Source organism: Pantherophis guttatus, chromosome 6, assembly GCF_059756535.1.
Source record: "Pantherophis guttatus breed Tessera chromosome 6, ASM5975653v1, whole genome shotgun sequence".
NCBI lineage: Eukaryota > Metazoa > Chordata > Lepidosauria > Squamata > Colubridae > Pantherophis > Pantherophis guttatus.
In genome coordinates, this window is record NC_142068.1 from 90,933,169 (window position 1) to 90,948,116 (window position 14,948).

Below are 14,948 nucleotides of genomic sequence, written 5' to 3' on the forward strand. Positions count from 1 at the left end.
AAATTATGCTAGTTCTTCCAGTTTGGCCCCTTGACCTGTTTTTTTTCCTCCCTGCGAATGCTTTATCCTGTTTCTGCCAACTAAGGAAGCGAGTGTTCGTATGAAAGCGCTTTCCATGTGCATTTGAGAACCGAAAAGTGCACCAGGGGGAAAAAAGTCCATAATGGGCTCAAAACGGAGATGATCACGGCTAATCTGTTGGTTTGGGAAGGCTGATGGACCAGAAATTATCCTCTGTGAAGCCAAATTCTCAATGAGAAAGAAGGTTAAATGGGGGTTCTCGGGTCTCAATCCAGCAAACACAATTCTAGTTTAGAAGTCCAGATTAATCCCACTTCTGGGTGCTGATTGGTTCCCTAAACCATCTTGAATGACGCCTTCTGATGTACTTGTCTGGATGCAGAGACATACTGTAAGAAGAATAATTTGGGCTTCCAGCTCAAGTCAGGGTTGCTCAAGGACAAATCAACATGAAATCCAGACAGCTGTGAGAAATAGAGATTTTATTGATTCCCCAAAACAGAGCTTTGCCCGTGGGGGTAGCTAACAGAGAAATGGGGTACAGATAAGTTGTTTTATACGGGGGGTCTGGTTCTTGCTGTGGACATGAGGGGCGTGAATGTGAATGCATGATGGTTCTAGTGTATGACACTTGAGGAGTGTGATTATATGTAGGTGTTGATCCGGAGAAGGGATTGATTAAGATGCAGACTCTTTGAACTGTGAGCATTATAATTATGTTTACATTGTTTACATTAATTGAGCGTTATAATTATGTTTACATTGTTTACATTAATTGAGTTGTGTGTGTTTACAGTTTGAAGTCAGTGTTTCATTCATTCTTATGTTTGCTGTGAGTTTAAGGGATTTTGTTATTATCGTTTGATGGAGGCTCTGGGCAACATTTGCATCTTGGTTTCATTAATCGGTAACGTTGTTGGAGACCTGGGTTAGTTAATGTAGGATTCCCTATGCAGTATTTCTAACACCATTTTATATACGTTTATAATTTCTTCCCACAATACGCTCTCATTCATGACGCATCAGATGCCCCACAACACTCATGCGCCAATAAGACATCACAAAGCTTAATTTCTGGGTCAGCTGAGATTAAGGAAACCCCTAGAACAGGGGTGTCAAACTCGATTTCATTGTGAGGGCCTCATGTTTTGTGTTTGACTTCGGGGGACTGGAATGGGCATGGCTGGCTCAACGTCACTCCTGTCAGGGGCACCTGTTGTGGCCCAAGTGCTCTGCCAGTGAAAACAGGCTCCCGAGCTCCGTTTTCAGCTGCCATGGCCTCTTGCAACCCTCTGCCAGTGAAAACGGAGCTCACGAGGGCTGTGTGCTATTGTGACCCAAGCCCAAGTAGGTAGTAATCGATGCAAACAGTTCCAAAACAAACAGACTTTATTAGAACAGCTGAGAATTAACTCATTCTCAGCGTAGTCCAAACTAAATTAAAACAAATTCTTCATAAGACAAATTCTTCAGTCTAATCACCAACCTTGGTATAATTAGGCAAACTGCCAAAGGCTTCTCTTGGCAAAAGTTCAGAAGCAGAAGACACTGACAAGAGATAAGTGCAGCAAGACAAGAACAACGTTGTTTTCCGACAAAGAGCCCAAGAGCCATTGCTGGTCTTTTAAGCCTTATGGGAGGGGCCAATCATCTCTTGGCCCTACTCCCAAGTCGTCCTCTTTGCTTTAGCTGCTCTTGCCTTCTGGCAGCTCTTCTCATATGGGCTTATTTTCAGGGGGAGGCTTATTTTAGCTCATGCGCTCAAAAGCCCAATTGGGCTTATTATCAGGGGAGGTCTTATTTTCGGTGAAACAGGGTATTTAGGCTTTTGCCTCAAGCAACACTCAAGTCAATCTCAGAGAAAGGCCTCTTCCAAAGGATTTCAGAACAAGATTGACAAGATCAGCAAAATTGTTTTGGTTTTTTCCCCCCTGAAAATTATGACCACCTGCCTCTTCCCTCAAGATTAGTACCAATGAAACCAGCTGGTGTAGCAGCAAAGCATACACATGAATGTCTCTGTACTATGACTCCATTTTAAAACCTTAATCCAGAACCTGAAGGGACATTTATGGAAAGGAAGAACCAGATTCTACCTACTTCCTACTTCAGACATTTTTAAAACAGGGACACCTATATGAAATAGGTTGTTTCCTTCTTCAGGCTTACTCATATTTATTTGATTTATATTTGATCTTTCATTCAGGAGGTCCAAGTTCTCTTTTCTCCTATTTTTCCAAGCTCGGTTGGTTGGGCTGAAAGGTAGTTTGAGTTTTCAGGATTAGGAATGAATGCAATTTGGGGTGTCTTCCTATTAATCTAAAAACTTTCATCGCTTCCCAGATTCCCAGATATCTGATCCAAGGTCTCCTTTATGTAAAGCAAAGCATTTAAGACAACAGTTCTGGCAAAACACCAGCCCGATAAAAGAAACGGAGATTCGAGCTATGCTTCTTTCAGTTTCTTTCTTTCATTTTAAATTACAAAGCCATTGAAAAGCGTTTGTGTGAACACACAAGGCTTGTAAAACAGCCGAACTGTCACCTTTTGAACACATCTCGGAAAAGCTAGCTTAACCGTAACTCATGCGAAATTGGTTTCCACAAATGCATAATGGTTGGTGCGTCATACTTGAACTAAATGCTTTTTAAATGGAGCTGAAATTATTTCTGAAGTGTGCAGTTTTTCTGGAATATATTCTCCCCTCCCCTCTCGCAACCTTGCTTCCTTCCCAAGCCTCATGAACTATTCAAATGTTCTGATGACTTTAAAAGATATATGGCTGTATATGTGTAAAAAAAAAACAACCAAAAAACCAACAACCTTGTTTGACCAAAAAAAAAAAAAGATAAATGAATATAGAATCTGCCAAGCTGTAGATCATCTTAGAACAGACTGTAACTTTTATCATTTTGTCAGGAAGAATAATTTAAGGCACTTAGTTAGCAGGATTTTCACGTGATGGAATTCCTATCGGCCAATCTGTTCAATTCAGAGCAAACTTAATTAGAGACCAAGGAATTTAGGAGCACCTGCATTTGCGATGGAAAGGAACACAGAGAAGTAAAGACGTCCGCGAGCAAAATAAAATGACTGGTAACGAAATGCACAGGGTTAAAAAAAAAAAAAACCTCTACGTGTCATTTAAATTTCTCACTTATGTAGCTTGATGAAAACCTTGCAGAAGTTAACAGCCAGTTCTGGTTACAAAGTCAGTCAATATGTCACCACACCCAGGAATGATTTCTGTAAATGTCAGGCAGATTAAATCACTGGATTGGCTGCCACCCCGACTGTTTCTTCCACAACAATGTCTTGGGTAAAAGCCGCAAAGGTGTTCCTTTCTAAGCAATTTCAGCTGAGGCTGAAAAAAATGGCCCCTTATGGTTAGAGAAGTTGGTTCGTCAGCGACGGAATGCTGGTGATGATGCTGGCAACATATTGAAAGCCAAAGCAAATGGCCCAACTCAAATTTTCCTCTCCCACCCAAAGGATATCTTTTTCATTGATCTGAGTCAATGAAAATTGGCTCGGGTTTTTTTTTTCCCCTTTCCCCATTCTATCTCTTTTGACTGATTTTGTTGTTGTTGTTGTTGTTGTTTGCTTCCAGGCATGGGGAAAGCCAGCTAATTCCTGGTTCTCTATCATTTGTCCGTGTGTTAATCAGAAAATCTGTTCCAATCTCTGTGTTACAATTAATGTTTGGGATGGAGTTTTGGGGTGCTGGTGGTGGAAATTCTCATCATGCATGTAGATAGGCATTCCTACACACACACACACACACACACACACACAGAGAGAGAGAGAGAAAGAGAGATAGACAGACAAACAGATAAACAAACAGACAGACGCACACACACAAATATATATGTATACTAAAACAGAACAGGAAGAGAAGAGAAGAGAAGAGAAGAGAAGAGAAGAGAAGAGAAGAGAAGAGAAGAGAAGAGAAGAGAATATGGAATAAGAATGGAATGGAATGGAATGGAATGGAATAGAATAGAATAGAATAGAATAGAATAGAATAGAATAGAATAGAATAGAATAGAATAGAATATGGAATATGGAATATGGAATATGGAATATGGAATATGGAATATGAATAGAATAGAATATGGAATAATAGAATAGAATAGAATAGAATAGAATAGAATAGAATAGAATAGAATAGAATATGGAATAAGAATAGAATAGAATAGAATAGAATAGAATAGAATATAGAATAAGAATAGAGTAGAGTAGTGTAGAGTAGAGTAGAATAAATGAGAGGAGAGGAGAGGAGAGGAGAGGAGAGGAGAGGAGAGGAGAGGAGAGGAGAGAATATGGAATTGGGATGGGATAGGATAGGATAGGATAGGATATGTTCATTGCCTTGAGTTATCTGTAAAAATAATAAAGGCAGGATGCAAATAAATAAATATGTATGGTCCACTACATGCTAAGGAATGCAGTTCGATACTGCTGAAGCATAGCTTTCCATGGCCATTTCCCAAAAACCCCATGCGTGGTTTTGGGTTTGTTTTTTTTTTCCTTTCTGATGAGAGCACAGCCATGGTCACCAAATGGCCATTTTCAAATGTTGCCAGGATCAACAACTATACTTCAGCCATTCAAGGACATCAAATAACCGAATCCTCCCGCCACTGAGTAAAATAAAAGAAGACAATATTCAGCAATATCAAAAATCCCCAAAGAGCTCATTTCTTTTCAGGGAAAATTTTAAGCGCAACAAATGCATTCCTGTCCTAATCTCAACCCTGTAGCCCTTTCCTCATCCTTTAAGAGGCTCACATTTCCAGAAGTTGGTCACTTTCCATAAATAAGTCAGCCTCCTGCCCGCTCTTTTTTTAACTCTTTGCCTTAAAGCCAGCAAGCTTTTCACCCTTTCATCTAATCAATGTTCTCAGGTTTTATAAAACCTACCACCCTTCAATGCTAGTTCATTAGTCAAAGTCGCTTCCTCTTTGATTGCTTTGAAATACCTCGCAACAGAGCCTAAAATGCACTTATCTCAACTGCTTTTGGCATGGCACTAATGACGCTTCTCCTTTTCCTCTTTCCTCCTTCCTTGTTTCTTTCCCTCTCCCTCTCTCCCTCCCTCTCTCTCTCTCTATCTCTCTCTGTCTGTCTCTCTCTTTCTTCCCATGTTTCTACTCTTTAGCAGAAAAGAAATGGTTTACAGATGAATCGGAAAACGCCTACCCCAGAAACATTCAAATCAAGCCCATGACCACCCACGTGGCCAATCATATCAATCAATATAAATCTACAAGCAGCTTGATTCCACCAATCAGAGAAGTCGAAGATGAATGTTGACTCCCAGGACAGGACAATGTGTGTGTTTTTTTAATAAAAAATAATAATAAAAAAGAGAGAGAGAGAAAAAAGGACCTGACGGACTTCATGAATGGTGATATAACATTTATTCCTCTTTCATGCTGAACCTTTGGTGGGAAAAGTGAACAAAAATCAAGGGTTTGCCGGAAAGTACAGTAGACAGATTTTTTTTGTTTGTCTGCCTTTAATATTTGCTTCCATGTATTTTGGAAACTATTTCATTTATATATGAACATAATAAAAACAGTCATGTATAGTCTCTAGCATTTTAAATTATTTTTATTTATTAGAAAGAAGATATATTATGAATATATTTCTTTATTCATTGTCAAGTATTTTCCCTTGAAACAGAACAGCTGCAGATTGTGGCCGGACTCCCAAAATATATATATATACATATATATATATATGTATATATATATATGTATATATATATAATTTTTTTTATATATATATATATATACATATATACATATATACATATATACATATATACATATATACATATATACATATATATATATATATATATATATATATATATATATATATATATATATATATATGAAGAAGAAAGAAAGAAAGAATTCTATATTCCTGCTCCTTTCTGTCCCTTTCAGGAGAATGATGGTCACAAATCAAGGCAAAAATGTAATTAAGAGAGAGAGAAATAATGTATTTTAAACCAGTCCACTTGTATTTTAGTAAATCAAAGAAGAAGAAAAACAAAAGAAGAGTTTACTAGAATGTTTCTTTTCTGGAAGACATGTATTTTGTTTAGCATTGATACCAGCTCTTAATAAACTAAAGCTTATTTATTTTGGAAAAAAAAAAGTGGAAACGTCCTATTTTTATAGAAAGAATATTATTCTGGAATTATGAATCTTTAAAGACAAGCCTCCCACTCTGGTGCCCTCCAAATGTTCCCTCATAGTGGAAGACACTTGAAAATGGCTTTCTTATCATTATAGGGCTCACAGATGTTCATAATGGAGTCTTCCAATCAAATAATTGTGTTACGGGGCATTCAGACCATGAGTTTTATGAAAATATATATATAAATGCAGCATTTGAATGGTCTTCCCAACGTGCTTTTTCCAAAAGGCAATTGGACTTCCTTGTCTTTTTTTTCCTTGTAAACATTTTTGCTTCTCATCCAAGAAGCTTCTTCAGTTTCTGTTGAGTTCAGTTCAGAACTGAAGAAGCTTCTTGGATGAGGAGTGAAATGTTTTCAAGGAAGAAAAAAAAACTTAAGAAAGTCCAACTGTCTTTCGAAAAAGCACTTTGGGACAACCATGACCTGGACGATCGAGAATCTCCATAGACATTTGAATGGTCTCTGTTTCTTTCCAGAAACCTGTAGAAATGTCTTTCTGTAGGTTTCTGGTGAGTATTTATCAGAAGATCTCAAGATGAAGAGGGGGTTAACTGTGACAATTGAAAATTTCTCCAACAAGCTTCAGAAAGCATTCGCAGCCCAATCATATATCTAAAAAGTTAACCTTGTCGTTTGACAATGAGGCTTTACAGAATGATTTATATTGATCTAGGAAGAAAACTTGAGGTTGGCTATACACCCTGAAAAGTGACAAAATCCATGCCGATAATTCAGTGGTGTTTTGTGTTGATAATGTAGATTCCAGCTTCTCAGTCATAATCCACGCAGGTGTTAATCAAGCTCTAACTGTGATGCACTACACTATGATCCAGACATGGCTTACGCTAAGATACAGCCTAACCTAATTTCTGACTATATTTTGTTTAAAAAAAGTTAGAAATCAACTATTTAATTTCCAAGCGTTTTGAAACTCTGTCCATTACAGTGGCATCAAATGAAGCATAATAAGCATAATAATAATAATAAAAAAAAAAGGACTATACTTAATGTCAGAAACACAAAGCATTTAGAAAAGGCTTACTACACCTCAGAGCTTTTCTTCCTCAAAATGGTGGACGGCCTCTCTAGCCATTAGACAAAATTGTGGCGTCTCATATCTGTATTGCAAAACATAGTTACTCCAGCATTTGAGGCTGTAAATAATTCAGCGACTCTCTCTCTCTCCAGTTTAAATTATGTACTACTGACCTGGATCCAACTAGACAGGCGAGTCCTTGAAGGAAATGGCTACAATCAGGCGGAGGTCAAAAAAATGACGCCAGGTCACAGCTACACGAGCTAGTGTTAAGCTTTGTAATTGTGCAAAGTGTAAACATCCTGAGATTTTAAGCATTCTGTGCTATTGTTATCATTAGAGTAATATCAGTGAATCAGATCAGCACTGTATGATCCAGTACCTTAACCTAAAAATTACTTCAGCTTTAATGTTGGTCTACTAGTTGCAAGACAAATATATTCTTATTTTGTCCTAATAGGTTGAATTTCCAGAGTGGCTCCTTCAACCCGTGACTACTCTGTCGTTAGGTTTTGCAGAATTATTTATTCAAACGTACAAACAAACAAGACCAGTGAATACAATGTATGGAGAATTGAACTGTTTGATCAAAAGGACTTGGTGACATCCCTTTTTCCTGGAAAAAAAAAAAATCAGCAATGAGATGCAGTTTTCTTTAGCCATATCATAAGACCCATGTGGAGAAATCTTACCGCTGTAAAAATATGGGCAACCGGCCTTCTGGTTTTTGCTCTAGGTGTGTTTTCACATGATGGATGTGTGAACAGGCAGTTGTGGGACAGGCCATGGATGGTGTTAGTTTCTGTACTCCTTTTTCGTCCATGAACTGAAAGATGATAAAATTATAACCTGCTTTGATAGAATAATAGACTTGGATGTTTAGAATATTGGCTCTGGGAGCACAGCGTCGAAAATCAATCAAAAGAAGCACCTTTAAAAGGCAGAGGGTTGTCATATATATATTTAAAAAGATTATTATTTGTTGAATTTATATAGCCACCCTTCTCATATATGTGTGTCTCTGGGCAACTCAGGCAATCAAAATAGCCAAAAGCAAAACATTATCCAAACAATGACAACACACAGTCGCCCCCCATCTCTCTCTTTCGCTCACTCTCGTTTTGGACATGAAAGTTAAAACATGGCACTTGAGTCATAATGACCGCACTCGCCAATCCACAATACAGATGTACGAAGTTTTCGATTCAGTTACATCAATACAGCTAAAAATACCCCTGGTCCAAAAAAAAGAGGGCAGGCTAGAACGATAGCAGCAGTTTCTTGGCTAAAAGCCAAGTTTTCTAAACTTTGGTCATAGTTCTGAAGAACTTAATGTGGTTAGGGATAGGAAGGTACGGAATTTCTCCCAATTCTGTGAGCGGAGAAGAAATAAAATAAATGTTGGGTGAATTGAGCGTTGCTTAATGCCAAGATTGGCTTGTCTAAGCAATGTAACTGTAAGACTTATGGCCCTGGGTACCCCCCACTCCCCACCCATTCAAGGTTGAGCCAATTCAGAGTTACATTCACTTGCAATCTGCATAATCACTATAGCATTTCTCTCCCCCCCCCCCCCGATTCCATAAGAATCTCTTCAGCTGTGATTGGAGATGTATGCTTCACAATTGTTGGAGGTGGGTGGGAAATTTGTTGGACTTACCGTTCTGTTTCGTACAAAGCGATCTTCATATCTTGCCTCTTTAAGGGGTCCTTGGCGCCCTCTGAGCTTGGTTGTTTTCCTGCAGACCTTTCATTGCCTAAACTAGGTAACGTCATCAGGACTAGCACTGATGATGTTACCTAGCTGGGTAATACAAGGTCTGCAAGAAAACAACCAAGCTCAGAGAGCACCGGACGCTCCTCATTTTAACTTTGAGCTATAAATATTCTTCTTTTTTGGCACATGACATTTCTTTCTTTTCCCCATAATTATCAGTCCCACACAAAATCCTTTATCTCTGTATTTGTCTTCACTATCATCTCACCCAGGCAATGTTGCATTAAGTCAGAAATAGGTCCAGTACAAATGGTAAAGGGACGCGGTGGCTAAGACGCTGAGCTTGTCGATCGAAAGTTCAGCGGTTCGAATCCCTAGTGCCGCGTAACGGGGTGAGCTCCCATTACTTGTCCCAGCTTCTGCCAACCTAGCAGTTCGAAAGCAAGTAAAAAATGCAAGTAGAAAAATAGGGACCACTTTTGGTGGGAAGATAACAGCGTTCCGTGCGTCTTTGGCATTTAGTCATGCTGGCCCCATGACCACGGAGACGTCTTCGGACAGCGCTGGCTCTTCGGCTTTGAAATGGAGATGAGCACTGCCCCCTAAAGTCAGGAACGACTAGCACATATGAGGGGAACTTTTACCTTTACCTTACAAATGGTAAAAAAAGACTAATAATGTGATAAAACGGAGAAGAGATGCAGTACAAAGTGTGTTACTGGTCTGGCATCTTAGGTTCCCTCCTTTTTGGAAAGTTATGTTTTATGAACGTTTACCGAAGTAAGTTGGGAATTTTGCATGAGAAAGAAAAAAGAAATGTGTGGATGGCTCATTTCTTCATTTTGTAATATATGTACTTATTACATCTATATTTGATAGAATTAATGAGTGGTTTTCGCAGATCTCACAGATGTATGTCATTTTAGTCATTAATTTTGCCTTTTTCATTGGGATGAGGGAGAGCTTTATTAGGTACGGGTAGTCCTCAACTTACGACCACAATTGAGCCCAAAACGTATGTGGCTAAGTGAGTTTTGCCCCATTTTACGACCTTCCTTGCCGCAGTTGTTAAATGAACCATTGCAGTGGTTAAATTAGTAACATGGTTGTTAAGTGAATCTGCCTTCCCCACTGACTTTGCTTGTCAGAAAGTCGCAAAAGGGGATCACGTGAGCCCGGGACACCGTCGCAAATATGAACCAACTGATAAGCACCTGAATTTTGATCACATGACCATGAGGATGCTGCAATGGTCAGCGCTGTTGTAACTTTGAACGGTCACCAAACACATGGTTGTAAATCGAGGACTACCTGTAATCTTTTTGTGCTCTCAAGTTTATTTATCCCTAATTTTGGGGGAGGTGCTCCCCGCACATCCTTGCTTTCATGCCTTTTAGAGTCTGTAACTTTGATGGAAAGTATTTCGCTGCATTATCTGATTCTGCTTTATTTTAAGAGATTGGGATCGGGTGGCACACATTAAACCGCTAAATAAATAAGTTCAGACGAGAGCTGGAACTCATTCAGGAATGTGAGATCTGGGAGGGTGTGCAGTGAACTGAACGCAGGTGTCACCTTGTAATAAAATTTGATGAGAGACAGCTAAGGAGAAGTAAAAGTCCATTCCACCGTGCCTTTAAATTAGTCAAAATGTCAGAAACTTACAACCTGCATTTCCATCATGTTGAAGTGCTAGAAGAAAAGTGTCAAAGGCTTGATAGAAATATAAATTAAGATGATCCACAGCCTAGGCTACAGTGAAAGAAATGAAGTGACCAAAAAGCGAGGTGTAGATCTATAGCCGTGAAGTCCCGAACTTGATTCCTGGTGACCTCATCAATCTATGTTGTTTCCTTGAGGACAAAATGGCGGCGGCTTCACTTTGCTTTCTTTTGGGACAAAGTTTTGCTCCTTGAGTTATCAGTCCACTTTGCTTCTCCTGAGATTTCCTAAGGGGAAATCAGTGATAAAGCCCATACATTTCTCTGTTTGGATCATTTGGTATCACATCAACCACTTGACAAGTTTTCAACAGCCTTCACTTTTGCTCTCTGTTTAGGAACCGCATCTCCAGAATGCTCATCCTACCTAATGTGGTAGTTCTAATGTATCTGGTGAGCACTGGGTTAGGATTTGAGGAAGGAATCCATTAGGGACAACCGGATTCCTCTGGAAAATTCACAAGCAGAAAGGTTCTGGTTTTGCCCTTTCCAGGAGATTCAAGCAGTCACTACTGTGGCTTGTTGAGACCAATGAACTTGTTCTGACGTAGGCTTCCCCAGCAGCACGAAGCCGAGTCCTTGTCCCGATAAACCCCTTTTATTTAATTTACAGTGAATTCCTTTCCAGCAAAGTCTTTCCTCTCCCACAGTCTTTCAAGATAGTTCAAAATTATCGATCTTGGAGAGTGGCCAGGCTGATATCTTTCAGACGCCACAATACTTGACAAGAATGCAGGAATGAACTAATTGTCTCCTGCAAACTCCACTCCCCTTTCGCTCCTCTTTTATTCCCTCTGGGAGGGGCCCTTCATCGTCCACCTGTGGCTTTACTCCCAAGTCGACCCTTGTTCTTTAGCTGTTCCCTTCATCTGGCAATTCTGCACATGCTCACACTGGGAACAGGCCCCAGCTGTTCATCTGCCTCACTGATGTCTGACTCCAAAGGCAGCTGATAACTGGCATACGGCCCTGGCCCCTTCTCTGCCTCCGACGCAGAACCCTCATCGGAGCCTTCCCCAGACTCCAGGACTGGTCCATGTTCCTCCCCAACCTCCTCACTGTCTGAATCTGCTGCCACAACAACTAAGTCAGTAATTTACTAGGACCTCTTCAAGCCAAACCAGTTAATGACCATCAACTCATCCTCTATGGTGAAATCTATGCTAATTATGTCTTCTGAGGCAAATTCTTTTTGTCTTTTTGTTGGCCTTCAATATTATACCAAGCATTTTTTATGGGATGGTATCTTGTTTTCTCCCCAGCATTCCGAATTTTAGAAATCTTTGTCATGTTCTCTTCCGGGATATTTCTTGATTAGCCTGAAAAACAAATTATTTAGGCTTCTTTGCAATCCTTGTTACAATATTAGGAACATTTGCTTGACCTGTTCCAGGATAAATAAATGAAGAGCCTTGAATACCCTTTAATAATGAAACTTTTAATAGCATCTCTCCGCCACTATCTTTCTCTCAACACGTAACACACATGTAATTGTTTCCAGAGAGCTTCCACTGAACGTGTCCTCCTCTTAGTTATTTTCTGTGACAGGAATAGAGTAGAAGAAAAACAGCAGACTTAGAAATGCAAACGTACCAATTGCTCAGAAATCAAGACTAACTACTGAGTCCCTGGCATTTTCCGCATCAGGAAGGGAGACATTCACTGATTCTGCCCTAATGCTTTAATAAACTGCTAAGGGGCACTCAATTGACATTCTTGAAGCCATTTGTTTTTTAATTAATATAATAATAATAATAATAATAATAATAATAATAATAATAATAATAATAATAATAATAATAATAATAATAATTTTATTTCTATACCGCCCTTCTCCCGAAGGACTCAGGGCGGTGTACAGCCAATTTAAAAACACAGGACACAACAATGATTAAAAATTAAAATAATTAAATAGATTTGGCCAATTTAAAACCCCAAAAATTTAAAATACCCCAATTTAAAATTATTATGTTGATAGCCCTGCCTGGCGGAACAACAGGGTCTTCAGTGCGCAGCGAAACACCCGGAGGTCGGGGATCTTACGTATTTCCGGGGGCAGTTCATTCCACAGGGCTGGGGCTCCCTCAGAGAAGGCCCTCCCCCTGGGTGTCGCCAGCCGACATAACTTGGCTGATGGCACCCTGAGGAGACCCTCTCTGTGGGAACGGACTATAATTTGAATATAATTCTCTTTATTGCTGCCTTAATCGAGACATGTCTGTTCAAATAATAGCTCTGCGAGTCAGGTTTATGGACGTATTTGCATGTTTTCTTGGCCAGCAGAGATTACAGGTTAACAGAGTTAGAAGTGGCATTTTAGGTCATCTAGTCCAACCCATTGCCGAAGCAGACCCTAGACCGTTTCTGACAGATGGCAGTCCAGTCTCTTCTTGAAAGCTTCCAGTGATGACACTCCCACAACTTCTGTTCCATTGGCTGATTGTTCTCACTGTCAGAAAATTTCTCCTTATTTCTAAGTTGAATCTCTCCTTGATCAGTTTCCATCCATTATTCCTTGTCTGACCTTCAGGTGCTTTGGAAAACAGGTTGACCCCCTCCTCTTGGTGGCAGCCCCTCAAATATTGGAACACTGCTATCATGTCTCCCCTGGTCCTTCTCTTCACTAGCCATGCAGCGGGATATGTGTTGCTATTGTCTTTTTGACCACATGCATCAGGGGCTTAACAGAGAGTCTGAAACCAAGAAAGATTTCACTAAATTGTTAATACTCTGAAAGCAACATTAGAGTCCAATCATCTGGTCTGGATGTCCATAAGAGGCAAACTCTATGGAAAAACCTGAGGGCTTCTTGATATTTAAATCTTTTCCAATAATAAGCTTTGTATATTGTTGCAACATAAGAGCAATAACTTAAAAGTGGATTGATGCTACAGCAGGGGTCCCCGACCAACAGGCCGTGGTCCATACCGGTCCATGGTCTTTTCACAACCAGGCTGTGTGAGCAGCAGGCTGGAGTGCATGGGCGCATGCAACTCAACTCAAGCAAGCGGCAGGCCGATGCAGAGTATGCAGCTTGACTTGAGCGGTGGGCCGTCGCACATGCACGCCTGTGTCCAATTTGATTTGTGTAGGTGACAGGCTGGCATGCATGCACAGCTCAACTAGTCGAACTGCTTGGGCATCCTGGCCCACTGCTCGTGTGGTCCGGTTGCCCTCTACCCCTCCCCCCCAGCAGGGCTGCCAAGTCGCAATGGTTGGGGACCACTGTGCTACAGGCTTTCATAATTCATAATATCATCTACATCTAGATTAGGGACGTGGTGGCTCAGTGGCTAAGACGCCGAGCTTGTCGATCGAAAGGTCGGCAGTTCAGCGGTTCGAATCCCTAGTGCTGCGTAACAGGGTGAGCTCCCGTTACTTGTCCCAGCTTCTGCCAACCTAGCAGTTCGAAAGCACGTAAAAAATGCAAGTAGAAAAATAGGGACCACCTTTGGTGGGAAGGGAACAGCGTACCGTGCACCTTTGGTGTTTAGTCATGCCAGCCACATAACCACAGAGACATCTTCGGACAGCGCTGGCTCTTTGGCTTTGAAACAGAGATGAGCACCACCCTCTAGAGTCGGGAATGACTAGCACATATGTGCGAGGGGAACCTTTACCTTTACCTTACATCTAGATTGCCCATGATTTCCTTATGATAACCTGTTTTGATTCCTGAGATGTACTGTAGGTCCTGCACAATAGAATCTTTTGAAGGGCTTCCATTTTGCTCATTGCAGCTGGCAGGGACCCCTTGACCTGCTACCTTTTGAAGCAGAAACAACCACACCAAGCTGTGTACTGCATATCAAGGCCCGTGCTCCAAAACTGAATGACACCTGGGTCCTTTCTAAAAGGAACACTTAAAAGTTAAAGTTTCCTTTCCAGGTAACAGATCCTATTGAGCCTCGGTAACACTTAAGGCAGGAAAAAAAAATGCCCCAAACTCAACAAAACAAAACAAAAATGCACCTCTCTTCCAAATGTGGGCTTTCATTCAATCCTTTCTGGTTTTAGATGGTCATAGTGTCCATAGATGCCTAAACTGGACATTTTGCATCTGAACGATAGAATTCAATGGAATTTTAAAACAACCGCAGAGCTATGCATTGAGTATCTTGTTTTCGAATCCTTTGTAACTCAGCTTCATTGCTTATAGATCACATTTCAACAGATTCCACAACTACATTGTTTTCAAATCTTATTATCCATACCAGGTGTCAGCAACCCACAGCTCTG

At 40.3% G+C, this 14,948-nt stretch overlaps 1 protein-coding gene across 24 annotated transcripts in view; it reads left to right on the forward strand.

The window, feature by feature from the left end:
* Nucleotides 1-5,617, forward strand: part of KCNMA1 (potassium calcium-activated channel subfamily M alpha 1) — a 640,154-nt gene extending 634,537 nt beyond the window's left edge. For 12 of the 24 annotated variants that reach the window (XM_034423984.3, XM_087871886.1, XM_087871882.1 and 9 more), the window contains one exon: nt 5,183-5,408. In XM_034423984.3, the coding sequence (XP_034279875.3) occupies nt 5,183-5,337 (155 nt within the window). In that variant the 3' untranslated portion in view covers nt 5,338-5,408. Of the gene's footprint in view, nt 1-5,182 lie in introns of all 24 variants that reach the window. The other 12 variants (XM_087871879.1, XM_087871887.1, XM_087871883.1 and 9 more) reach the window with 3 other exon arrangements.
* The last annotated feature ends 9,331 nt before the right edge of the window (nt 5,618-14,948 follow it).